Raw genomic sequence first — 27,387 nt, 5'->3', positions numbered from 1 at the left:
AAGTTTTATTTTGGCTTATGAGTCAAGGGGATATGGTCCACCATGGTGAGAAGACATGGCAGGAGGAACAGGGCTGTGCTGGTCTTACTGTAACTACCGTGAGGAAGCAGAGAGGGATGCTGGTGCTGAACTGGCCTTCTCTTCTTACGCAGTTCAGGACATCAGCCCACAGAGTGGCCGCACCCACGTTTAGATGGAGTGGCTCTTCCACTCCCCCAATCTAATCTAGGAAATGCCTTACAGACTTGGCTAGAGACTCATCTCCAAGGTGATTTTAGAGCCTTTCAAGTTAGCAATCGATATAAAGTGTCGATATTAACACGTAATGAACCATCCTCCTATTGATGTAAAAAGTCCCCTGCAAATACCAGCCAAGCGGTCATCTTTATATATATGCTCTTGCTTAAAGACTTTGTCAGGTAAGAGCCTCAACAGAGGAAATCATTATTCTGGTTTAAATGTGTTCAAAGTCCTTTCCCAGGATACTTCTATAACTTTACAGCATTTGCAATTAATTTTCCCACCTGCGTGAGAGCTGTTACCTCTAATTGGTCTTGTCAGATGGTTTCCTGCCCATATCCACCTAAGGAAGCCACCCATGTCTCCCACAACTAGCTAGGGGCAGCCTAAACAACAACATTCATACAAAATTTGGACAAACAGGCAGGTACCTGTGTCCCTGCTGATGAATGTCTTCTGATGTACACAGTAGCTTCCCAATGCAAAAAGCTTGTCAACACAGCTACCATTCTGCTCGTTTAACTTTTTACACTCTATTTAATTAGGTTCTGTTATATATGGGAACCAACACAGACCAAGGCACTGGGCAGGCAGCCGTCAGCCAGATGAAATTGGTCTCCACCAGCTTGGAAATTAGGTTTGTTGACCTTCTACCAAAGGCTCTTTTGCTGACTACGTAGATTGCTGCAAGGCCTCTGCCTTCACATATCCCAGTCACTGGTTCTTCTTCTGTGAAAAGCACAACTCCAGTTTCCTTCCTTGAATGGGGAAGTTGTCTGAGGCAGTTCCTTTTGAGCACACAACAGGCAAGATTCATCTTTTGAAAAGGGTTTCTTTTTAGTCAGCGGGCCCATGAGCAGCCTTTTTCTTATGTGAAGGAGAGTCCAGGAAGGAGGCGCACGACGCTTGTAAACTCTCCTGCTTCAACCTTCTGAGTGCTGGAATTAACTACAGGTCTGCACCACCATGCTCCCAGGCAGAAGCAGTCTTAAGAGAGACAGAGGAGAGTCATGTAAAGATAAACATTGTGGAGAGGCAGCAGGCCCAGAGAGGACCTTCACTGTTAGTCCTGTTCTGGTCCTTCCTTTCTTCCTTCATTTCTTTCAAGTGTGATTGCACACGTGTGTGTGTGTGTGTGTGTGTGTGTGTGTGTGTGTGTGTGTGTGTGTGCGCGCGCACGCGCGCGCGCGCATTTCTGTGCTCAGGTACTTAGGCATGTGTGCTCAGAGACCACAGGGCAACCACCATTGTCATTCCTTAGAAACACAGTCCACCTTATTTTGAGACACAGGCTCTCACTGACTTGGAACTCAAACTTTGCTAAGCTGACAGAAAACCCAGCCCAAGGGATCTGCTTTGCCTTCACCCCGCCCCATCTCTCGAGCACGCACTACCACGCCTAGCTTTTTCAGGGGGGTTCTGGGGATCAAATTCAAGTTCCTCAGAATCAAGCATTTCAGTGTCTGAGCCATCTCTCCAGCCTCCTGGTGTGTGTATGTTTCGTTGGTTTTTTGGTTTTTTTCTTTCTTTTGTGTTTGAGAGAAAATCTCATGCTCAACACCCTCCTGCCTCAAGCTCCCAAGTTATGTGATTATAGGTACGTAACACCTGGTTCTTTCTTAATCTTTCAAGGTCAGAAATCTCTGGAAAAGCCAGAGCCTCTTTAGATTTTCTGTATCAATGCCTGCACCTACCTATCTTAGCCTATTATTCCCCCTATCTGTTCAGGAACCCTGTGAGCACACCTCAAACCTGAATGTCCCAGAGCTCCAGAGACATCATACTAAGCCTTCCTAGTGTATGAAAGCACACATGAGCTTCAACATCCATGACTGCAAGCTCCTGGGGTGGGAGATCCTATCCCTGAAACTCAGAGGTACTGGTACATTTCAATGTAGTATAGGTTACAGCTGAATCTCCCTGTGGGTTCTCATCACCCGCAGAAAACAGGAACGCTCTCCTTGGGGGCTGTGGACAAAAACTTCAAAACTTGTCAGGTGACATATCTCATAGTTTTCAAAGAGGAAAATACCAAAGTCAAAAGTGAAGGAGAGCCTTTAAAAGTGACAGCGCGGAGGTGGTCAGGATGGCTGCCTGCTGCTGACATAGCAGTAGTATTCGTTTGAGTTCTCCATTTCGTAGACGTTCTCCTCAATGGTGTAGATATTTTCCTCTGACCGAACCCTGCCTGCTCCTGCGTTCGTCAGCCCCACTGGAGGGAAGTTGGCCAGTGTGATGAGGCTGTAAAAATAAAATGCAGAAGTTGATAGAAGAATTGCCCAAGACAACAGAGAATAGAGTTCAGAGAGTAGGCATCACTGATGACAGCAGCCGAATGACTGGATACTCACTCGCTGACAGAAACCCAGCCGGTAATTTGGGCAACAATCAAAGACATGTAAATTACTCTTAATTTTCTTAGGTATGGAAACGGTAGGTCCCTATTCTTGGAAGTCACAGGCCAAAGTGTTTGGGAAGTGTCAAGATGCCTGAATCATACTGACAGGTAGTTAAGAGAAAGCCCTATACTTACTGAGAATTAGACAACACGGGTATTCCAAGTGCCAAGCATGAGTTGAAGGTGAAGGGCTCTAGTGTCCCTTGCACTGTTGTTTTAACCCTCTGTGTGCTCCAACAGTTTCAAAAGGAGAAGTGTGAATGTGTTATAGACTGAATCGGACTTGAGTAGGAATTTTTTCTTTCTTCCCAACATCATGGCTTGGGTGAACTCATTTTTTTTTTGTTTGTGGTTGGTTGCTTGGTTGTTCGTTTGGTTTGAGGTTTTGAATGGTTTTTAGCACTATTTGGCACATAGATTATACAAAATATGGGCTTCATGATAACCTTTTATAGCTGTATATTCTGTAATCTACCTGTAATCTACCTAATCTTCATCTCTTGTGCCCCTTCTCCTCTTCCCAAATAGTCTTCCGTCTGTTTTCATGCCATTCATATACACATGCAATGTTTAGTTCAAGACAGTTACACGCTGTCTTGTGCATCTGTAGACTACAGAAGTGAACAAAATACATATATCCATAGATGTCATGTGTTTGTAAGCCTCGAGCCTCAAGTGTTCTCACATCTAGAAAAAGAAATAGCAAGAGCGCTGGAGCAGGGCTGCTGCGGGGAGCATTAGACCATTCATTTATTAGAGCTGATTATTGCAATTCATCGGACGCTGTGCTAGAGTCACAATAGTCAGCATAGCATTCTAGGTCATAGTTTGCTGTCGGTTTATAGCAGCAGGTAGAGCTTAATACTGAGCACATCATTTCACAGATACTGAGCTGATGCCTGTCAGAATTACCTATGGATATCATGTTTACCATTTCACTTCTATTGAAGAATAATGACCCTGATAAATTAAACCATATATTTGGATTTACATGACTTTTCACTTTATATTATTTTGTCCTTGGAACATTCTGAATGTTGTTGACATCTTATCTAAGATGTGATTACTATAGAATTCAGCAGATAATATTTTCCCTTGAAATACATTGCAGTTTTTCAGGTATTGACTCTTACTGAAACTGTAAACTCTCTCTCTCTCTCTCTCTCTCTCTCTCTCTCTCTCTCTCTGTGTGTGTGTGTGTGTGTGTGTGTGTGTGTGTGTGTGTGTACAGTCAGAAATGGAATAATGATGAGAACAATACCACCTCAGGCTCCAGATCCTGATTTATTTGCTCTAGGTATCAGCAAGATTTAGTTGCTCTAGGTATGTCCTATATTAGCAAGTTGGTCCCCAGGTCATGCTAATATGCTGCCAGAATAGGAAATGCCTGGGCTGGGCAATAAAAGCCCTGACCATAGCTGCCATTGAGGGTCTCTCTCTCTCTCTCTCTCTCTCTCTCTCTCTCTCTCATTCTCTCCCTCCCTTCCTCCCTCCTCTCTCTCATTTTGCTAGCACCATAGAAATAGTAAACACTCAGTTAAAGGTTCAGTTCATTGGAAACTAGAAATAAGGATTTGATAATAATAATGAGGCAAATTATGCATCTCAGCTTTAGAACTGAGGAAGCTAAATGTATGGGGGGGGGCAACTATTGAATTTTCCCTTCATAAACAGAGGAAACCTAACCTGAGGTATCAAAGCTCCAACTAAGACTTTCTCAGAGAAAAAAATAAAACCACATTGTTCCCTTTTTTCCAATACCCCTTTCCCTCTTCTATTATTCTTACCTCAAATTCTGTGTCTTCTTTTTCTTGTAAGAATACCCTGTATAATGGGGGTAGGAAAATCAATTAGATAAATTTTCTAAGATAACTGTGATAAGAAATAAAGCAGACTGGTTGGAGGTGAGAGTTGCTAGTGAAATTTGGTCTTGCTTTAGAACAAATTAAATCAAACTACCAATAATATCTTAGAATTATGTTAAGAAATAATGATAATGTATAACTCTTATTTAACAAATACTAGGCTTTTTCTGTGTGTGTAGCAGTTTGGTAGACACAAAGGACACACGGTTGGAGTTGTGAGCTCTGACTCCACCAAGCATGCATCTTAGTGAGGGAAGAAGGAGGGAGGGAGGGAAGAGTGGAGGGAGGGAAGGAATGACAAAAAATTCGGATTGCAATGCGTTATCAAAGAAAATCAACACCATACACTAGCATAAAACTGGAGAAGGCTAGAAGAGGGCATTAGGACATGATGATTGAGGTCTGTTCTGGAAGAAAAAAATTAATCACTTATATCAAGAGCTAGGGAAAAAAATTACAGGAACATAGAACCCTCAGGAAAGGTTCTGCTTGGTGTCAAAACCAAAATCATGACTAGGACAAGAGAGTGGCACCCAATAAAATCTCAGCGGTAAAACTATATAACTATATAATCAGTTATAATCCTGTAATCACAGCCCTTGGGATGTGGAGGCAGGAGGATCAAGAGTTCAAGGCGAGCAAGCAGTACATGAGACCTGGTCTCAACAAAACAAACTAACTAAACAACAGCAAAAATAATCTGTAGAATATAAGACAGGAAGACCTCTATAATATCACTGAGTTACAGTATGAACCTACCCGACCACTGTGTAGAGAACTGATTAGAAGGAGAAATAAAGAAAATGGTTGACCAAACAAGGTGCAGAATAATGAAGCAATTTGAGATGTATTCTGTACAGAGACTGAATCTGAAGTTGATTACATATAAAGACATTGATGTCCGGGATGACTTCTGTATTCCTGGCATAAGCAACCAGAGAGATGGCAGTGAAATGACATAGAAGTCCGGGGCTGGAAAATTGGGTCCTGGGGAGAGGAGCACGGAAGCAGGAGCCTTGTTTCTGACCTATGAATCTATGAACCTCCAAAATGGAATATCAACTGGACAGGGAGATGAGCTACATAGACATTATAACAGTTAAAAAGATTAAGGAGAATAAATAAGTCCATAGAATACATGTTACAAACTAGAAGGTTTACAAAGAAAAGAAAAAGCCCAAATCTGAAGGAATTTCAGCTTCTAAACACCAGGCAGAAGAATAAATATCTACATAATGGGAAGTACTGACCATTCGAATACAATGAATGATATTTCCAAAGCCATTTTAGAACAAAGCATGGACTTTACTTGAGACATTATCACACAAAGATTAACCACAATAAAGACAAAGCTGTCTGGGTTTATCAGAAAAAGGAAAGAAAATTTTGGCTTGACGAACATTATATCTATGGCACTTCAAGGATAGAAGTGAGATTAGCAACTCAGAAGAAGAGATGAAGACTTGGCAAAGGAAACATGCCTTTGGTATTTCCTTCGTTAGGAGAGGGTTAAAGGAGGTTAAACAGTAGTGAAGCATGGATGGCCATCTAAGATAGCAGACAGCCCACCAGAAAGGCAGAGGACTGATGGACACTACCCAGCTAGTTTGTGGCTGTGATGACACGACTTAATCTGTCAGATTGTTATCCTCAACATCAAGGGAAAAATTACAAACTGAACAGTACATTTTGATCTATTCCTCAAAAGCACCTTCAATGTTTACCCTTGTCCCTCTAAGTCCACTGTGGTTGGTCAGGGAACTCCTACTAACACCAATAACCAAGTGTGCTCAAGTTCCTTATATAAATCATCATTAATACCTGTCACACTCCTCCACACCCTTTAAACAATTTCTAGACAGCTTATAATATCTAGAATGATATAAATGCTACATAAATGATTGTTATGCTGCCTTCGGATATTTACATTATGTCTACACATGTTAAGTATAAATGATCTTCTATTATTTTTGACTTCATTGTTGAATCCACTGGTGTGAAACCTGTGTTCATTGAAAGGTATCAGTATACTGGATTTCACCCATGCTTCTTTTAAAGGCTAGAACGAGCACAGATTTATTAAGAAAAAGAGAGAAAGAACTCCCAACTTAGGGTGGGATTCTAACCTAGAAATACCCACCTCCTTATCTTTTACATAAATTACCAAAGTCTCTAATTTCTAGGTCTTGGAAGGACTCAAAAGGTAGCGTATGTTATAATTTCCCCTGCCATAATTTCATGGCGTCTAGATTTTATATTCACATGACCAGTCTCCAGTGTTTAAATGCAGTCTCTGGGCAAACCCATGTGAATATGTGTGGTATTGTTTCTTTTTTTGGAAAAAAAAAAACCCATTTACCAAAAAGTGGAGGAAACCATCAGGAGAAGTAAGGCTGATTTCATTGCCTATACCATCAACTAACTGATGTATTTGGGCTTGTTGCTCAACATGCTAGTTGCCCAGCCAAGTATCAATTGTATCTAGTATATTTGATATTGTGGATCGTAGGTATTGGGCCTGACCTCCTTAAAGCCCTTGACAACTTCAGTTCACAGTCAGGGGGACCCAAGTCATCCTGGTTGTTCCCAGATGGCCCTAGCTTTACCATTGGAAGCGCCATATTTTAGGAACTTCCTTCAGTCCTGGGAAAATCTGAGAAGACTGATCTCCCTCCAGAGATAGTCCCTGTTATGTGTTAAGGAGAAAGGCTGCTATAGTGCGTTATACTCTGGTTAATGCCTTCTCCTCTGCTCTTAGAGAAAAGAAGTATATAACAATTATGAAAGGCTTTGGGCTGATGGGAACAGTGGGATCTTGAGTGTCATAATGGTGTCCAAGTACAGTAACCAAAGTGAAAAAAAAAACACTATTTTTCTGAGACAGGTTCTAAAACTCACTGTGTGGTTGAGGATGACTTTGTACTTCTGATCCTCTGTTTCTACCTCTAGCTCAGTGGTTCTCAACCTTCCTAATGCTGTGAAACTTTGAAACAGTTCCTCATGCTATAGTGACCACAACCATAAAATTATTTTGTTACTACTTCATAACTGCAATTTTGCTGCTTTGATGAGTCATAATGCAAATATCTGATGTGATGTCACCACAGGATAAGAACTGCTGTCCTAGAGAGTTCTGGGATTTCAGGAGTATGCCGCCACTCTTAGTTTTACCAGCCTCTAGGGCTTCCTGCATGCTATGAAGTAATAACTGTACTACATGCCAAGTTGTTTGTTTGAATGAAGACAATATGTATGCTAGAGAAAACCTAGCTTTGGTATACAGTCATGGTTCAGTGTTACAGAGACATGCATGAGAAAGCAACATAGAAACCCACACAGAGAGGTAGTATTGTTGGGTTTCCTACTAAGCATACACTTATTTGTAACTTAAATAGTGTAGCTTTTTCAATTAGGTAAATACAGAAGAGGGAGGTGAGAAGAGAAGACAGGGGAGAAGAAACAAGGGGAGGGGATCAGAGGAAAGAAGAAGGGAAGGAATGGAAAGGAAAGGAGATGGAAGGACAGGAGAGGAGAAAAGAGGTGAGGAGAGGGAAAAGAAGGGGAGGGGAGGGAGAGGAGAGGAGAGGAGAGGAGAGGAGAGGAGAGGAGAGGAGAGGAGAGGAGAGGAGAGGAGAGGAGAGGAGAGGAGAGGAGAGGAGAGGAGGAGAAGGTACTCATATATATGGAGGCCAGAGGACAGTCTGATGAAAAAAGTCAGTTATCTTCCTCTACCATGTAAGTACCTGGGATACTCAGGGCATCAGGCTTGTGACAGGCTCCTTAACCCAGTGAGCTATCCCACCAGCCCCAAGGTTAGGCTTCGTATCCAAAAATAGCCAATCTTGGTTATCTGCCTGGACTTGAAGGTCTAGCTTTGTGTCTTGCTCACCATGAAGCTTTGAGAACTCAGCTGTGCTCAGCAAGCTTTACTTTCCTCTGCCCTAGACTGGGAAAAAGATAGTACTGCCTAGTTTATAAGATGATGATGACCGAGTGTAAAACCTTTAGCAGTGTCTTCTTCACATACAGAAACTTGGAATGAGTATTAGTTATCAGTACTGGCAGCATTTGGAAGGACAAATGGATATCTAGTCTAACCACTTTTTTAAGTAAAAGATTGTATTTCCATGATGGCCTCTATTGCAGAGTGCTGAAATCCTTATAGAAGAAGAGGGAGATAAAAAGACCTGGAGAGCCAGATGCTGACACTCATAACCGAACCTTGGGCAGAGTGCAGGGAATTATATGGAAGAAGGGGGAGTTAGTAAGACCTGGAGAGGACAACAGCGCCACAAGGACCAAATATATCTGGGCACAGGGGTGTTTTCTGAGACTGATTTTCCAACCAAGGATCATGCATGGATATAACCTAGAACCCCTGCTCAGACGTAGCCCATGGCAGCTTAGCATTCAAGTGGGTTTCCCTAGTAAGGCAACAGGACTGTCTCTGACATGAACTCAGTGGCTGGCTCTTTGACCTTCCCCCCTCCCCCCTGAGGGAGGTGCAGCCTTGCTAAGCCACAGAGGAGGACATTGCAGCCAGTACTGATAAGACCTGATAAACTAGGGTCAGATGGAAGGGAAAGAGGACCTCCCCTATCAGTGGACTTGGAGAGGGGCAGGGAGGAGATGAGGAAGGGAGGGTGGGATTGGGAGGGAATGAGGGAAGGGGCTATAGCTGGGATGCAAAATGAATAAACTGTAATTAATATTAAAAAATAAAAATTAAAAAAAAAGAAAACAAACAAAGACCTTGAGGGAACAGAAACTCCACAAGGAAAACAACAGCCAAAATACCTGAGCTCAGGGGAGCCTGCAGAGACCGATACTCCAACTAAGGACCATGCATGGAGAGGACCTAGACCCCTTGTTCAAAGGAAGCCCATTGGCTGCTCAGTTTCCAGGTGGGTTCCCTAGTAAGGGGTATGGGGGCTGTCTCTGACATGAACTCAATGGCCAGCTCTTTGATCACCTCCTCCTGAGTAGGGAGCAGCCTTTTCAGGCCACAGAGAAGGATGATTCAGCCAGCCTTGATGAGACTTGATAAGCTAGGGTCAGATAGAAGGGGAGGAGGTCCTCCCCTATCAGGGGACTAGGGAAAGAGCTAAAGGGAGAAAAAAGGAGGGTGGGTGGGACTGGGAGGAGACTAGGGAGGGGGTTGCAACCAGGGTACAAAGTGAATAAATTGTAATAAATAAATATATAAATAAAATTAAATTTTAAAAAAGATTGTATTTCTATCTAGGTTTGCACTGGCTCCTATAGTAACAGTTCTTTATCAGAAAGAAAAAAATAAGCAACATCTAGCAACTCACATTTAAGGACTAAAATACCAAAGATAAGTGCCAGGGCCAACCCAGCAGAGACTCCCACTCCAATGTAGACAGCAGTTCTGATGGTTTCTCCAGAGTCTTCCATTTCATCAGCCAAGGTGGAAATCTTCTGGGGGAAAGAAAGCAGGATTCAAGTTTGCGATGTCCAGAAATTGGTCATATGCTCAGCCAGTCTCATGATTCAAGGGTCATACCACTATTTTTTATGGCTTCTTGGGATGGCAGGAATGATGAACCCACCCTTGATCTGTCTCCTTCCAGACAAGCCTCAGCCACCAAAGAAATGAAATGTATTAGCTTAATTTTTGTAGTTAACAGGGAAGTAAAAGCGTTCCCTTCAGTGCTTTAGGTGTAAAAGTCACTGTCCCATCCCAAAGGATGCTTTATAGTAGAACCCAACTGCTTCAAAATCGTGTTCAGACGGAGGGAGTTTCAGAATGGCCTACATATGATGTCTTTCAAAGAAACCTCCATCACACAGAGAAAGTGGTATTGGCAAGAGCTAGGACTTTGCAACTACACAGTCCTGGGTTCAAATCTCACATCTCCAAGAGCTTAGTGACCCTGTGCAGAGCCTGTTCCTTAATGAGCACTCAGTCAATGGTAAGCACTACTGCTGTTTCTCTTGTTTCTGATGCCAGAGTCACACACATCCTTGTATTTTAAAATTTAAGTCCACATTTCACCTTCAAAGACAAATGATAGTACAGACACTTTTTAAATAAATAGGCCAACCTGTCACGGTGATGAACATCCATAACCTCGGAAACTCAGGAGGCTAAGTCAGGAAAGCAGTAAAATTGAGGCCAGCCTGAACTACAAAAACCCAAAGCACTCATGCCTCTATGGGAAGCCTAATTAGAATCCATACGTTAAGAACAACAACAACAAAAAGAAGACACATACTTGGGAGGAGACATGAGAGGGATCTAGGAGTTGGGAGGGGGATGAAGTGAATATTATCGAAATTCACTGTATGCATGTACAAAATAATCTAAGAATAAACAAAAACTACATTGAAAATCAGTCGACAACACTAAACAATACATCTCGGAGGTTATGTCCTCAGTTTAATCAACACACATTCCTTCTGCAGAAGCAGGAATCCGGCGTACAAAGCACCATATGCTAAGCACTTGTGGCAGACAGAAGTTCGTAGACGTGTTCACTGTCTCAAAGAGAGGAGAGATAAGCACACGGTGCCAGGCCCAGATCATGAGCAGACAAATAAGAGATCACGTTAATCGAATGCAGGCTTCAAGACGTAGCCCTACATGTGATGGTTTTTATTATTGTTGTCTCTTGATTATTGGTGAATGTACGCATGTGCAAATGTGTGCATCCGGATAGTGGTACGTGTCACAGGAACGGTGATCGAGGACTACTGTCAGGAGTCAGCTCCTTCCTTCTATCATGAGTTCCAAGAGTCACAGTCAGCTAGTCAGGCTCTGTGGCAAGTGCTTTTACCACTGAGGCACCTCAAAATCCAGTCATCAAAGAATTTTCAAGTTGCTAATGCTGGTAGGCTTTTTAGTGTTTCTCTCTCTCTCTCTTTCTCTCTCTCTCTCTCTAGATCAGTATATAAATTCTTGGCTGTGGGCATTTCTGAAGAGTGTCTTGTTACAGAAAAAAAAATGACTGTACAAAAAAAAAAAAAAACAAATACAAAATGTAAGCTGGCCACCCCAGCACTGTGGAGGTGGAGGCAGAAAGATTGGGAGTTCAAAATCATCCTTAGCTACACACTGAGTTTAAGACCAGCCTGGGCTACAATGACAGCTTGTGTCAAAAGCTCAGCCAAACCCAAGTGGAAAATCTGAAAAGGAAGTCAAGGAGCCTTCCACAGTGATACACAGTGGTGACATTTGCAAAGAGAGATGAACGTTCATTTCTTGGGGCTTTTCCACACTCATCAGGTGCCAGGAGCTTCACACCCATATCGTGCTTTTATCAGTGACAGGCCTGTGTTGTCAGGTTTGTCATTGTCCACACATGAAAGCCACAGAATGTGAAGCCAAGGAGGGTAAAAGTTTTCCCACAGAAGGGATGGCATGGAGAAGGAAGTCTACAGCCAAGCACAATGTTAGCATACACATGAAAGCTACTTACTGTTTGATTTTTATCAACGAGGGTCCCCAGAGTCTGTGTCTCTGCAACACACACACAAACAAAGGAGAAGAAGTAGACAATAGTTAAGAATATTTTTTTCTAACTTCAAATCAAAGAAAAAAACTAAATACACTGGTAACCTTGTTTACTACTAATTCTTCTCCGCATGCTTCACAATAATTAGAAGACCAACTAAAGACACTGAATGTATACAAACAAATCTCAGGGTGAAGTCCTTTCATATAGATAATGAACCCTACTACCTGTTAGGTCTCAAACCAGGGACAAATGGCTGAGGTGCCTATTAACATATCAAAACAGATCTGACCTCCAGGTTCTCCCAGAATCCCTGAGTTCCTACCTGTCATACTCAGCTCCTACCCTGAACTCTCCAGCCATGGGGCTGGGCTGTCCTTCCTCCAGTGGTTCTTCCCCAGATAATCCAGCCATTCGGGCTACCCTGGTCCTTTTTCACCCTTTTACCTCCTGGCCTCTTGGTCTGTTGGTCTCCCAGCTCATCCTTTTCTCTTCCCCCATCTCCTCACATGGCTTAGCTCAAGGTCATGTTCACTCTGGACTCTCCCAGATGTCTCTTCCTCTTGCTGTGCTCTCCCTCTTATCTACAACAAACCTTCTCCTCCACCATACCTAGGAGCAGTCATGTCCTTTTATTTCCCTTTTTCATACATTGGGAGACTTATAATAGGTATGTTCTTGGTTTTGTCCAGAGGTCCTAATGAGTTCTACAGCAAGTCAGTAACATTGAAAATGTCCAGTCATCAAAGAGCCAGCCACTGAGTTCATGTCAGAGACAGCCCCTGTTCCCCTTACTAGGAAGCCCATTTTGAGACTAGGCTGCCATGGGCTACATCTATGCAAGGGTTCTATGTTATGAAGACATAAAACTCTTGAAAAAGTTTAACATTTACTTATTGCCAAGTATTTAATTGTTTCCAAATGAAAACAATAGCTACAGTTTACCAGGAGTCAAGCATTTTACCAAACACTTTTAATGAACTATCTAGTTCAGTATTAAAAAGAACTATCCCAAAAACTCAAACTTCGTGGAAAATAAATGACTGTAATGAATCCATCAAGACTGAGTGATAAATTGGTCATCAAAGAAATTGGGAGGGAACTTAACAAATTCCTTGAATTGAATGAAAGTGAAAATTACAGTATATCACAACCTGCAAAGTATAATGAATGCAGTTATAAGAGGGAAGGTTATAACTATGTAAAGGTCTACATTTTAAAAAACAGAGAAACCTTAGATAATAATGTAATGATGTGCCTCAAGGTCTTAGTAACAAGAACAATTAAACCCAAAAAATAGCATATGGAAACAGTAGATACTAAGAAAGAAAGTAATGAAATAGAAACAAGAGGACCAGTTAAAAAAATAATAATAATCAATAGAAACATAAAAAAAATCAGTAGACTCTTAGCCAAATTATCCAAAAGAAAGAAAAAAAGAGCCAAATACATAAATTTAGAGATGAAAATGGAGACATTCCAACAACTAAAAATGGTATTTAGAAAATCATTATGACATACTTAAAAAACATATATTCCACTAAACTGAAAATCTAAAAGCATGGATTGGTTTCCAAATACATTTGACCTAACAAAATTAAACAAAGAAATCTAAACATTTCCAGAGATTTATAACAAACAATAAAATTGAAGCAATAATTTGTTAAACTCTTCCAACTAAACAGAGACCAGATGTGTTCACTGCTAAATTCCACCAGACCTTAAAAAATTAACTCCATGTCCCTCACATGACTTCATGAAATACAAATGGAGGAAATGCTGTCAAACTCATTGTATAGGGCCAATATTGATTACCCTGATACCGAAACTAGCTAAGGCTATAACAACAAAAAGAAAAGGTCATTCTTTCTGATAAAAATTAGTGCAAAAATAATTATCAACAAAATATCTGCAAACCTTCCAGGACAGCCATCCAGGGCAACACAGTGAAACCCTGTGTCAAAAACAACAATAACAACAAACAAACAACTTGTAAATCAAATCACTTACAAAAAGATTTGTATCATGATCAAAATGGCTTCATCAACAGAGACAGAGATGGTTCAACATAGGCAAATCAGTAGTTGTAATAAATCCCATAAATAGATGAAATGGCTTCTCTGGGCTTTTGGCTAAGACTGAGTTTACATTGTAGGGAATGGAGTAAGCCCTGAGTATATGTATACTGTTAACATGGATCTGGGCATGTCAAGGGCTCCAATGCCTCAGCCCCATAAGAGCCCCATGGCCAAGCCTTCCCTGGGTGAGCCTCAGGGATGGCAAAGCCTTCCTCAAGGATCCAAGTATAAATATCGACAGTGTGTTCAGAAAATGTCCACAGTAGCTTTCCCCCGGCCTGAAGTCCACAGCCTGAGGACTGCCTCCCCTCCAGAGCCTGCTCCTACTGAGATGAGCTGAACCTGCCTCTTGTGCAGCTACATGCAATAACCCCACCTTCCTGCTCAACTCTATGTAATTAACATGTTGAGCTTCCCAGTTGCTGAGGCTTCCGCATCCAAGACCCTAGTCCACTCAGTCCCAGCTTTTCTTTGTGTCTGTGTGTTTGTCTTTTCTTCATTTTCTCAGTGAGGTCAAGTCCCTGGAGCTGTGCAATGACATGACACGGCATAAAAAGAGTCAAGGACAAAAAATGAGATGGTCATTTCAGTAGGCTCAGGAAGGATCTGTGAGAAAGTTTAACATGTCATTATGATAAAAAGTTGAGCTAGGAATAGAAGAAAAATACTTCAGCATAGGGGCTGAGGAATGGGCCGGTCAATTGATAGAGAACTTGCCTAGCATACACAGAAACTCCATGTTTGATCACTAGCACTGCATAAATTAAGCATAATGACCGTGTGATGTCAGAGCTTGGGAGACAGTCAGATCAGAAGTTCAAGGTCATCACTAACTACACAGCAAGTTTGATAACAGCCTAGGCTACATGTGTCTGTTCCAAAAAAAGAATTTTTTTAAGAAGGAACATACCTCAAATATAAAGTTTATATACAACAATCCTACAACCAATGTTGTAATAAATGGAAGAAGAGTAAAACAAAACAAACAAACAAACAAACAAAAAACCTTTCCACTAAAATCAGGAACTTGGCAGGGGTGCAGAGGTGTCTTCTTTCTCTATTCTTATTCAATATAAGTTTTGAAGTGTTAGCTAGCAAAATAAGAAGAGAAAGGCATAAAAGGAATATAAATAGAAAAAGGAGTCAGCAGCATTTCTATTTGCAGATGACACAATTATGTATATAGAAACACTAAAGACTGGAGCAGACACTCTCCATGTGGGTTCCCTAGTAAGAGGGAAAGATAGTCTGACATGAACTCGGCCTGCTCCTTGATCACTTCTCCCTGAGGCAACCTAGACAACTCACATAGGAAGAGGATCCAGGCAGTCCTGATGGGACCAGATTAGGCTAGGGTCAGACAGTAGGGGAGGAGGACTTCCCCTCTCAGTGGACTTGGGGAGAGGAAGAGGGGCGGACTGTGAGACAGGGTGGGAGATGAGGGAGGGGGCTACAACTGGGATACAAAGTGAATACACTATAATTAATAATAATAGTATTAATAATGATGGAAAAAAGAATTCTTAAATTCCAGTCATGTCACAGTATTGCATAAGATCTTCAGGCAAAGAACACTCAGTAGAGAAATCACAACTCCTTTTAGACTCTTTATTGCCATCATTTTTGTTGAGGTCTGTGGCGGTTTGAATAGATATGGCCTCATAGACTCAGGTGTTTGAATGCTTGGCCCATAGGGAATGGCACTATTAGGAGGTGTGGCCTTGTTTGAGGAAGTGTGTCACTGTGGGGGTGGGCTTTGAGATTTTTATGCTCAAGCTATGCCCAGTGTGGCACAGTCTTCTGCTGCTGCCTTCCACTCAAGATAAAGAATTTTCACTCAGCTCCTTCTCCAGCACCATGTCTGCCATCCTTTCTGCCATGATGATAATGGACTAAACCTCGGGAACTGGAAGCCAACCCCAATTAAATGTTTTCTTTATCAGAGCTGCCATGATGGTGGTGTCTTTACAGAGCAATAGAAACCCTAACTAAGAGAAGATCTAGAAAAGTGTATCTAGACTCTCAGCTCAGGGCTCCCTAAGGGCCCCATCAAGACCTCTCCTCCTTCTCCAAGCATCCAGCAATAGAGCCCCAAGGACTAACAAGAGGAGGATAGCCAGGCTAAGCCGGAGGCAGTTCTCTAGTATGTAATCTGAAGTAGAAGACTCTGTAGAGAGAAAAAAAACAATATTTAAAGATTTACGTCAACGAATATTGCAATGGTTTGAATAGGTATGACCCCCCCCCATGGGTTTAAAACCTTGACCCATAGGAGTAGCACTTTGAATGGGAATGGCCTTGCTGGAGTAGGTATGGCCTTGCTGGAGGAAGTGTGACACTGTGGGGGCAAGCTTTGAGGTCTTCTATGCTCAAGCACACAGTCTCCTTCTGCTGCCTGAAGATCAAGATGTAGAACTCTCAGCAACTCCAGCACCATGTCTGCCTGCGCGCTGCCATGCTTCCCTCCATGATGATATGGACTAAACCTCTGAAACTATAAGCCAGCCCCAATTAACTCTTCATAAGAGTTGCTGGAGTCATGATGTCTCTTCACAGCAATAAAACCATAAATTAAAAAAAAAAAAAGACTGGAGCAGAAAACTATTAAGAGTTGATGCTTAGATATATAACCAGTACATAAAACTCATAGCTTTTTTTATATGCCAATAAAAAAAAAAAAAACGATGAAAGAAAGAAAGAAATCAAGAAAACACTCTAGTCCCATAGATGCAAAATAAAATACTGTCGGGTGTGGTGACACACACCTTTAACCCCAGCATTTGGAAGGTAGAGGTAGGCGGATCTCTGTGAGTTTGAAGCCGCCTTGATCTATACTATGAGTTCTAGGACAGCCAGAGCTACACAGTAAAACCCTGTTTTAAAAAAACAAACTAATATAGAGGCTACAGAGGTGGCCCAATGGTCAAGGGCACTTGTAGTTCTTGTAGAGAACCTGGATTTGGTTCCCGTACCCACGTGCTTGCTCACAGTCTCCTATAACTCTAGTCCAAAAGGATCTGGAGCCCTCTTCTAGCCTCTGGGGGCACCAGACATGCAAGCAGTGTACTTACAGATATGCCTACAAAACATTCACACACACAAAATAAATATAAACAACTTTTTAAAAAAATAAGATAAATTCTCAGGAATAAAACTCACCAAGGAAGTAAAGGAGCTCTATACTCAACATTATAGAAAAAAATTTTTAAAACACCAGAACGCAGAAAACCTTCTCAGAGATCAGCAGAATGTGAAAATGTCTATCTTACCAAAACCAGTAAACACATTCCACGCAATCTCCACCGCAATCCCAAGGACCATTCTTCTCAGAAATGGGAAAAATCCCCAAACTCATAATGACTTCTGATAGAAGAGCAATCCTGATCTAAAGTCGTAAACAGAGACTCAGTGACAAGCAGCATCAAACTCACACAAAGCAGATAGGCACCTAAAGACAAAGCTGCAGGACTTCAGGCATCTGCTTTTTAGACAAACATCTCTAATACATGCACAGGGGCGGGGAAACAACAGCCTCCTCATTGGAAGGGACTGGGCAAATAGAATTTCTATGTATGAAAAGACAAAATTAGACCTTTGTTCCTTACTCAGTACAAAAATCAATTTAAAATGGGTCAAAGGACTTCAGATAAGGAGTCTCCATGAAGAAGTAAGATCTAGCTTGAGAACAACCAAGAAAAATGGGAAAACTGGGAACTTTTCATTAATTGCCAAAGTGAAGAATACACCCTCTTCCCTCTGCCCCCATTTCTCTGGGACTCAAACCTCACAGACAGTCAGACAGTTGCTGGCAAAACTCCAAGGACAAAGAGATACAGGTAGTCCTTGGAACATTCACACTGACCGTTGCTGGAAAAGCCCCCAAGGACACAGGTGGGGGTAGGCAATCCTTGGACAAACTGCAATGCGGGCAGTTTAGCCCTGAGTATACTGGCCCAAGCACATAGCTAGAACCAAAATATCCACCAATGAAAAACTGTCCTGTTGCTATTTCCAAAGTTGCCTACAAAAACCCAAAGTTTTTATTCCTCGGGGTCACCTCTCCTTATGGTGTAGGAGACCCCAACATGTTGATTTCGATAAACCTCTTGCTGTTTGCATAGATCCTGGTCTCTGTGACTCACTCAAGGGCCTTTCCCAGTAACAGACTATTCCCACGAGTCTTACTGTAAATCTTCAAAACTTACAGAATACTTCCAGATACCAGCATAGGCCAAATTTCCTCAAAGAGTCCCAATCACGGTAACAAAACAAAAACTGACAGATAAGATCGTTGAAATTAACAAGCTTCTATAATGAAGGGACAGCCTAAAGAATTAGAGAAAAATCTTTGCTACCTATGTATTTCACAGAGTGTTTATACATAGAACGCATAAAAAAGAAAACCTCAAAAATTAGATACCAAAAGAACAAACAACATAACCAAGAATGGGCTAATACCTGTTCATTACCTGGAAAGACAGTACAGGGCCAATAAAAAGGAAAAATTCGTCAACATCCTTTCAGTTGGAGAAATAAAAATTAAAATGGCATAGAGACTTGTTCATGTATTTTATTATTTAAATTATTTATATAGTGTGGGGGGGGGGTCACTTGAGCTCATACCATGTTAGGTTTGTGGATATCAGAGGACAATTTGTATGCTTCATATCTCTCTTTCCAACATGTGGGTGGGCTCCAGGAACCAAACGCATCACTTGGTGGCAGGGTGCTGACCTCACATTGATATTCTCTGTCACTCTAGTCAGATGGCTGTCATTAAGAAAATAAATAAGGCCCACACCTTTAATTCCAGCACTCAGGAGGCAGGGTCAAGCAGATCTCTGAGTTTGAGGCTGACCTGGTCTACAGAACAAGTTTCAGAACAGCCAGGGCTACACAGTGAAATCCTGTCTCAAACAAACAAACAAACAAATTCATACATACATACATACATACATACATACATACATACATACACAACAAATAAACAAATACTAGCAAGGATAAGGAGAAAAGGTAACCCCTTATACTGCTGATGATCATGCAAATTAATGGAAATCAGTAAAGAAGTTCCTCAAAAATAGATGGATGGATTGATGGATGGATGGATGGATGGATGGATGGATGGATGGATATCTCTGTCTCTGTCTCTGTCTCTCTCTCCCTCCCGTTTCTGCTTCCTGTGTATAGATAAGTGATATTTCTCCATTTCCTGTTCCTACTACTTTCTAAGCATTATGAACTCTATCCCTTGGGAACTTTAAGCTGAAATAAACTCTTCTCCAAAGTGCAGAACATCAAGCTAGAAAAGATATATAAAATCATTTCTACATATGAAATGAAAACAGAAGTGAGACTGTATCAGGAAAGAAGTGCACTAATGGGGGTGGGGAGAAATGAGAGGGAATGAAGAAGAGATGTCAGAATAGTTGACATCCTTGAATAAAAATGTCATTAGAAAACCTGTTCTAGGGCCTATTTCTGACAGGAACTCAATGGCAGGCTCTTTGACCTTCCCCCACCCCAAGGGAGGAGCAGTCCTGCTAGGCCACAGAGGAGGACTTTGCAGCCAGTTCTGAAGATACCTGATAAAACAGGGTCAGATGAAAGGGGAGGAGGTCCTCCCCAATCAGAGGACTTGGAAAGGGGCAGGGAGGAGATGAGGGAGGAAGGGAGGGTTTGGGAAGGAATGAGGGAGCAGGACACAGAGTTAATAAAATGTAACTAATAATAAAAAATATATAAAATAAATTTAAAAAAACAATACTTAGTAAAAATTTAAAAAAAAAAAAGAAAACCTGTTCTACATACAATGTATATACACCAATCAAAACCTAAAATTAAATTTAAAAAATCAAAGCTATTGTTCTAAAGAGTAGAGATGGTTAGTCATTTTGGCCAAGGGAAGAAACTGAGAATGAGGGTTACACCCTGCTTTGAGTAAGAATGGTGTCCCACACAGGCTCACATGGCATTAAACCCACATTCTTAATATCAAGCCTCTCAACAACTTCAGCCAGCAATGTCACCAACATGAAGAGAGTCACATCGCTCATATGCCAACCACCATCTCTCCTTTGAGCTCATTTACTTCATCTGTTTATCTAGCCAATGACTGTACTAATTCACACCAGGTAGAGGGGACAGGACCACAAGCAAGACAGGACCAGGAGGGAAGCCTGCAGACACTGCATTATGAAAACAAACAGTTGTCAGCTTCCAAAAGAGCTGAAGAAACTCATTCATTCTGCTTCCTGAGTCAGAGATTGTGAAAGCCACAGTCTCACTTCTGGTCCTTCAATATTTAAATTCTTCAAGGTCGAAAAAGGCATCTAGTAAATCTGAGGTTAATAGACTGTGGCTTAACTATTATAAAGAAAGTCTCAACTTAAAATTATTTATGGAAAAAACAAACATGCTCCAGCTTTGTTCTCATTATCTGAAAGCAATTTTAAGCATGAAAACCACAGGAGTGGAACTTCAAAGTAAACAGGAATCTTTCACCACATGCAATGTTTGAAATGGAAATCCCACTTCTGCTTCTGCCATCATTATGACTCTCGGTCTAAGTGAAAAGACTGAGTTGTTCTCCCTCATATTTCTCTGTGTGTCTCTCTCTGTCTCTATCTCTGTTTCTCTTTCTCTTCCTTTTTGAAACAATGTCTCGTGTAACCCAGGTTGCCTTCAAACCTTCCCTATAGCCAGGATGACCTTGAACTCTTGATCCCCTCTACCTCTACCTCCTTAGTGCTAGGATTATAGTCCTGTATCGAGTACTTGATTTATGTGGTGTGGGAAATCAAATTCAGGGCTTTGCATGTGTGCTGGACAAAGATTCTGACAATTACACTAAAACCTCCAGCCCTGATGTCTTTACTCCTCCCGCCCCCCGCCATTTCATTTTATTATAACTATGAACAAGAGATAATGTTTATAATGTTATTTTTATTTTTTTTCTTTTTCTGTGTGTGTGTGCCCATGGGCATGTTATGGTGTCCACACTCAGGTTGTCAGCCTTGATGGCAAGGAGCTATGCCTCCTGCTCTAACACATCAACCCAGACACAGGTGTTTAGAGAAGAATTCTGCCCATGACACAGACTATGGATTAGAAAGCTGGGACTCTGTGCAGGCCCTCTCCAGAGCTAAAGACTTCTCTATGATGATCCAGTTTTGCCTCCTTCAATAAGAGCAGAACAAATTTGTTCTCTGTTCAATGTGAGTTTAGGAAAATCCATTCTCTCTTTTAAAGGCTCCACCATCCTTATATTCAAACATTGAATACACACACATTTGCAATAAACAGAACGTGTACATAGCTATGTAAACGATTTATCCATGACTAGCATAGTATAGCATCTGTAGACAAAGCCTTTAAATATCCATGAACTTCAATTTTCCATTTCTTTTCCTGTTTTGGAACATCGCCCATTTTGTTGTTGTTTGTTAATTTATTTGACTATTTCCTGTCTGGCTCTTGAAAGCCTTGGAGACTCCACTAGTCCCCACAGTGTGCTTTCCACTGCATTTCATTTCCTTGCTAACGACACAGTGGAGACTACCATTCACTACAGAGCAACTGACCAAGGAAGGGAAAGTTGATAACTGTGGGTAATAGCAATGCTGAGGAAGACCTGAGTGACATCCCTGGACCTGCTGCCTCGCTGCACGCTTTACAAGTGTTCTCCTGTTTGATCTTCACAACAGCTTTCTGAGGCAGTGCACTGGCAGCCCCCATGCAGGGATGAGGAACCTGAACTTCAGAGAGTTGGAGGAACGTTACTGGGTTGAGAAATAGGAGGAAGATCTGGACTTAGGACCCAGTCTAACCTCCCTGCGGCACTGAACCTTTTTCTCTCTGCCCCCCGGCCTTACTGACAGTGACAGGAGCTAACACACATTGAGAACACACTGACCACACACCGGACTAAGCATTCTGGACTCATTTTCTGAGTCATTGTGAATTCACTTCATTGAAATCCCTTAAGTTCTAGCTTGTGCGATGTATGACGTGATTACATGGAACTTAAAACTATTTTTCCCTCCAGTTACAGAAAAATGAAAGAGCTTCCTAAAGTTTTAGAGCAGAACTCCACCCAGAAATAAGATGAGATTAACCTCCCTGATCAATGTGACCTGAGGTCAGCTTCTCCTGTCCTGTTTGTCTCCTGGGACAGCTTGCAACCTCGAGCCCTTTAAGGAATGTGGCTCCTCCCGATGCTGCTGAAATCTGAGGAAGCTGATGGTCTGCATCCTGCAAAGGGGCCTAATCAGCCCAATAGCCAAAAATATAAGCAACACCTTCAGCCCAGAGCAAATAAGAAACTAATGTAGACAATGCTGTGAGCCCTCCCTTTAGATTAAGTTTACTTAATATTTAACTAAAATAAGCCAGGTACCATGACACACACCTGTAATCCCAACACTCAGGAGATAAAGGCTGGTGGATCTCTGTAAGTTCAGAGCCATTCTGGTTTACAAAGTGAGTCTAGGATAGCCAAGACACAGAGAAACCTTGTCTCAAAAACAAACAAACAATATACATATACATATATGTATGTATGTATATATACATATATATTAAAGTAAAATAGAATAATTTCTTATTAGGTTTTTTAAATTGAATTTTAAGTAAGAGCCAGCTAAATGGCTCCATATATAATGACGTTTGCCTGAGATCTGAGTCTGATTCCCTAGTCTTATACAGTGCAAGGAGAGAGCAGGTGTCTCCAAGTTTTCCCCTTACCTCTACATACCATTTACGGTGTATGGCACATGACCACGCATGCACATCGAGAGACAGAGAAAGAGAGATTAATTTATTAAAAGTAATAAAATTCAAAGTTCTAAGTAAGATAAAGCCTTCGTTGGTTGTGAGCTGTGGCCTTTAATAGCCGAACCATCTCTCTAGCCCCAAATGACTTTCTAAATAAAATTATGGCAATAGTAGATATTTCGCTTCCTTTGTATAGCAAAATAATTCTTCCACAGGGAAGGGGTAGGGGCATTTTCTGGGGCAAGGAAATCCAGAGGCCTTGGAGCCCCTCCCCTGGGACAAAAGAAGGAGCAGTGACCTAGAGAATGAAAGGCCTTGGCCCAGGTCACCCAGATGCTTTATAACTTATAGAGAATCCTAACTCAGGATGCCAACACCTGTGTCCACCACCTCACTCACCTCAAGCAATAGGTCAACTGCTGAGGGGGAAAAAGTGATTTTTCTTAACTAGTTATCACATTCAAAACTAAACACATCTTCTGTGCTTAGGTTTTACCTGAGCCATTTAACTCCGTGGTTAGCACTCTTGGAGAAGCTGTAGCAGAGACTCCACGGGCAATCCCAGCCGGTGTGATCTTGGCTTGAATCAGAAAACAATATTAAAGATTGAGCTTTTTCTTTCTTTCTTCCTTCCTTCCTTCTTTTCTTTCTTTCTTTCTTTCTTTCTTTCTTTCTTTCTTTCACAATTAGTTATCAGGGAAGGGGGCACATAGAGGTCAGAGAGCGACTTTCAGGAATCAGTTCTCTCCTCCCACCACGTGAGCTGCTAAGACAAAACTCAGGCAGTCGGGTTTGGCAGCAAGTGATTTACCCACTGAGGCGTCTCGGTTGCCCAAGAATAAGGCTTTTCTGAGCAGAGAGTTTATGTCAGGGAATATGGACAGGACAGCAGAGAACATGTGGAAGATGATAAAGGAAGAGACACATGACCTCAGCCTCAAACCTATGTGGACACAGTCACTAAGGGTGTGACACACACTTCGGATGCCTAAGAGCGGTAAGATGAGGTTGCCATTGCAAGGTTAGTAATGAAACTAACAGCCACATGAGAGGTCGTGCTGAAACCCTGCTTAAACAACACCTTGTAGAATCCTTCCGGAGGCCTTTGGAAGTTAACTCCACTTCACAGATGAAAAGGTCATACATTTGAAATAATGTTCCACTATTACACAATTAATAAGAGGAAGTAATTTGAACTTTGCTCCATATGGCCACAAAGTAAGTGCTATAATTTTTTTTTTTTTTGATGTGTGAAGTCAAACCCAGGGTTTTTTGCTAAGCTACATACCTGACCCTATGTATTATAAATCCTAAAACACAAGAATGTGCACATATATATCTCCTTAACACACCCATGTAACCCAGTGGTTCATATTCCTGGATTGCCTGAAATAGATTTTTGTGAAAGGGAGAGAAAGAAAGAGAGAGAGGAGAATCCAGAATCTATCTCCAGATATGTCTTTGGTTTGTAGGTGGGGCCCAAGCCACAAAGAGGAAGTGGAAAGATTTGAGAGCCAGGGTTAGAAGATGGCTCCAAGGAAACAAGACTGTGAACTCACAGAGACGGTGATACTGCTCACCAGACATGCACAGACTCACACCAGACAAAACCCCAGCGCTGAGAAGGGGAAGTGGACAAGGGCTCCCACTTCTAAGAAGCTATTCGCAACTGATGCCCCCTGGGAAAGGGAAAATCCAGTTTTCTCCTATGGAATGTCACTGGGCAAAGCAGCCACATTCAAGAGCAGGCCCCTGGCCCAGAATTAGTTGGCCACAAACAGAACTCCATATAACTTTATGCACTTTGTTTTGTTTGATATTTTTTTCATTATTGATTACACATGTTTGTTTTAACTGTGTGTGTGTGTGTGTGTGTGTGTTTAAGAGAGAGAAAGAACATGAAGTTGTATGAATAGGAAGATGTAGAAAATCTCGTGAGAATTAGAGGAGGGGTGAAATATGATCAAAATATATTGTATAAGCTGGGTGCAATGGCACATGCCTCTTATCCCAGCACTCGGGGAGGCAGAGGCAGGCAGATCTCTGTGAGTTCGAAGCCAGCCTGGTCTAAAGCGAATCCAGGACAGCCAAGGCTACACAGAGAAACCCTGTCTCGAAAAAAAAAATTGTATATATATATATAAAACATTAAAACAAAAAAGCAATTAAAAACAGAAACTTTCCATGTGATACTAATGATCAATCAGGGTCTTGAACCTCTGGTCTAGGTCTTTCTTCCCCTTCTATAGACTGCATCCCTGAGTTTGAAAACATGTGGAAGGTACATCACTGGCCTTCACAGGTGAGGCCTCTTAATTCAGGTCTTCCAGTCCCACCCCAAGGACTGTAGCTAGGGAAGTCAGAGGGGATAATCCGTGTTTATTTATGCTATCATGATATCATAATATCATGTTAGTTCATTATGATATCACGACTCACAGGTGATTCTTATGAACAATGAGTACATGGAAAGGTCTACTCACCTGGTTTGATGATGTCCAGTTCCAGGTTCAATTTTACATCATTCCATAGACCAGGAAATTGTACCCTGCAGCAGTAGGTCCCACTGTCAGCTAAAGTCACATTCTCTATGGTCAAGGACACATCTCCTTTGTAGAATTTCCCCGTTAGCCGGTATCTTTTGGATTTCTTATATGTCACCTTTTTTTCATTGGTGCTGAGCACTCCATTGGCACATTGTAACAAAGGACAGGGTCCCTGGCCCCAGCACACAGGCACAGGTGTCCCAGAAGGAGGTAGAGTGTAGTTGCAGGGCAGATAGGCATTCTTACCGACTTCAACTTTATACACAGCTTCCAAAGACCCTACATAGAAAGAGAAGGAGGATAAGATGGTGAGGGAGGTGGATCCATTTCTGCAAGTTATGTGTCACAGGATAAAAGAGAAAACTATGGCTTCCCTGTTGGAAAGAGGATTGGGCATGTCACTGATTCTGAGACTGAAGTGGCAGCAGGGAACCCATTTCAAATACCTCCTAAGGCTGCACAGGCCTCTAATTCTGGGGCTTTGCAGGTGGAAACAGGAAGATCCCAAATTGGAGGCCAGAATGAACTATATAGCAATTTCCCGGCTAGCTTGGGTGATGAAACCATGTCTCAGAAAACAAATTAACAGGCCAGAAATGATGGCTTAAGCCTGTAATCCCCGTACTAAGGAGCCTGAGGCACAACTGCAGTGATTTTTGAGGCCAGCCTGGGCAACCCAGGCTCATTCCTTAAAATGCCTGCCTCCATTAGTCTGAGATAGAACAGGAGAACTTGCATTTCTCTTAGTTCCCATGGGTTGTGGGCTCTTGATACCCAACTCCTTTTTAGAATTACAGCCCTTGAATTGTGAACAGTTTGAGCTCATGTGACTCCTGAGATAATGGAGTCAACACTCACAAAAGGGGGGGCATTGTTGGCCAGGAAAATAACCCACCTTTCTTCACTAGTTGTCTGATCATTAGCAAAGGAAAAGTCACATAATTCATTTCTTTTTCTTTCTTTCTCTCTCTCCCATGACTAAACCACCCTGAAAAAAAAAAAACTAGTAGCTTGCATATTTGAGACTCCTCGTATTTGAAACATCTCCTCCTTGTATTGAAGTTTAAAGTAAATCCTTTATTATAACACACACATGTATATGACAAAGCAGTCAAAGCACATGAAAGATTTGTACAAGCATGGCCCCTTCTCCCAACTCTCCCCATTCCCTAGCCCTCCCTCCTAGAGCCCAACCATGAAAAGATAGTCACACACAGCTCTTCCTCGGCAGCGCTTTCACACATAATTGGGCACCTTGAGTTTCTCAGTAGTATTGTGATTGCCTGCAGTCTGTATGAGGTTGTTCAACTGGCTCACTGCTTAGACCATAATTATATCAGATTTACTTACCTGGTCCCCCAGGTTGCTCCCAAATGCTATTACAAATAGCATCACTATGCCCATCCTTGTATCTCTGGCTTGCCCTCTGTGAAATAATCTTCCTCCAACTGAAAAGGTCCAGCCCATACTTACTTGCAAGTAGTAGGTGCAGCAGCAGCAGGACACTGTTGAAGGTAAGACATGAAAACATGAGTACTTGGCAGGGAAAAATCAAAGGCCAGCTCTGTGTTGGCACAGCTTTAGTTGTTCAGTGAAAATGGTACTTCCTCTAACTCCTGACTACTCAAAATCACAAGTGCTGACCACACCTACTGAAGGCCTGCCTGCTCCTCAGGGTGTCTGGCCACCAGTGATTCCTGTGTTAGTGCTGTTGATCTAGCCACATCAGAGAACGTTCCAGTGTTCTCTCATGTCTCTCATGTCACACAAGACACATCCTGTAGGCACTCTCACGTATATTATATGAAATCAGCAAACAGGAAGTAGTATTTCTGAGAAAGAAAAGGGTTAGTCATGGCAGGAGGCGAGAGTCTTCTAGTATCTCAGATAAAATAGCCTGAGACAGTCCATATACAAACTCAGCCGGTTACCAGGAAACAAAACCATAAACATGGCACTCAGTGTCTTCTGCTGTAGTCAGGTCAGTCTCCATTAATCAGGCCTGTG

The 27,387-nt window shown here is 41.9% G+C and overlaps 1 protein-coding gene across 4 annotated transcripts; it reads right to left on the bottom strand.

Annotated features, from left to right (window-relative positions):
- Havcr2 (hepatitis A virus cellular receptor 2) lies at positions 1-26,965 on the bottom strand. 4 transcript variants are annotated; one of them, XM_055605473.1, is made up of 8 exons: positions 26,854-26,965; positions 25,318-25,659; positions 23,331-23,414; positions 11,946-11,986; positions 9,819-9,945; positions 4,426-4,462; positions 2,273-2,481; positions 1-1,227 (listed from the first exon to the last, which is right to left on the bottom strand). In XM_055605473.1, exons 1-7 carry the CDS (start codon positions 26,909-26,911, stop codon positions 2,322-2,324), a joined length of 849 nt encoding a protein of 282 aa, XP_055461448.1. In that variant the 5' UTR covers positions 26,912-26,965; the 3' UTR covers positions 1-1,227; positions 2,273-2,321. The 4 variants fall into 4 exon arrangements, with proteins under 4 accessions (XP_055461448.1, XP_055461447.1, XP_055461449.1 ...); XM_055605472.1 differs by having other exon boundaries at positions 1-2,481; XM_055605474.1 differs by lacking the exon at positions 23,331-23,414 and having other exon boundaries at positions 1-2,481.
- Positions 26,966-27,387: the final 422 nt, after the last annotated feature.

The sequence above is a fragment of the Psammomys obesus genome, unplaced genomic scaffold (genome assembly GCF_907164565.1).
Source record: "Psammomys obesus unplaced genomic scaffold, mPsaObe1.curated_primary_1811, whole genome shotgun sequence".
Taxonomy (NCBI): Eukaryota; Metazoa; Chordata; class Mammalia; order Rodentia; family Muridae; genus Psammomys; species Psammomys obesus.
The sequence above is the reverse complement of the archived record's forward strand: the minus strand, read 5'-3'. Positions and strand labels throughout refer to the sequence as shown.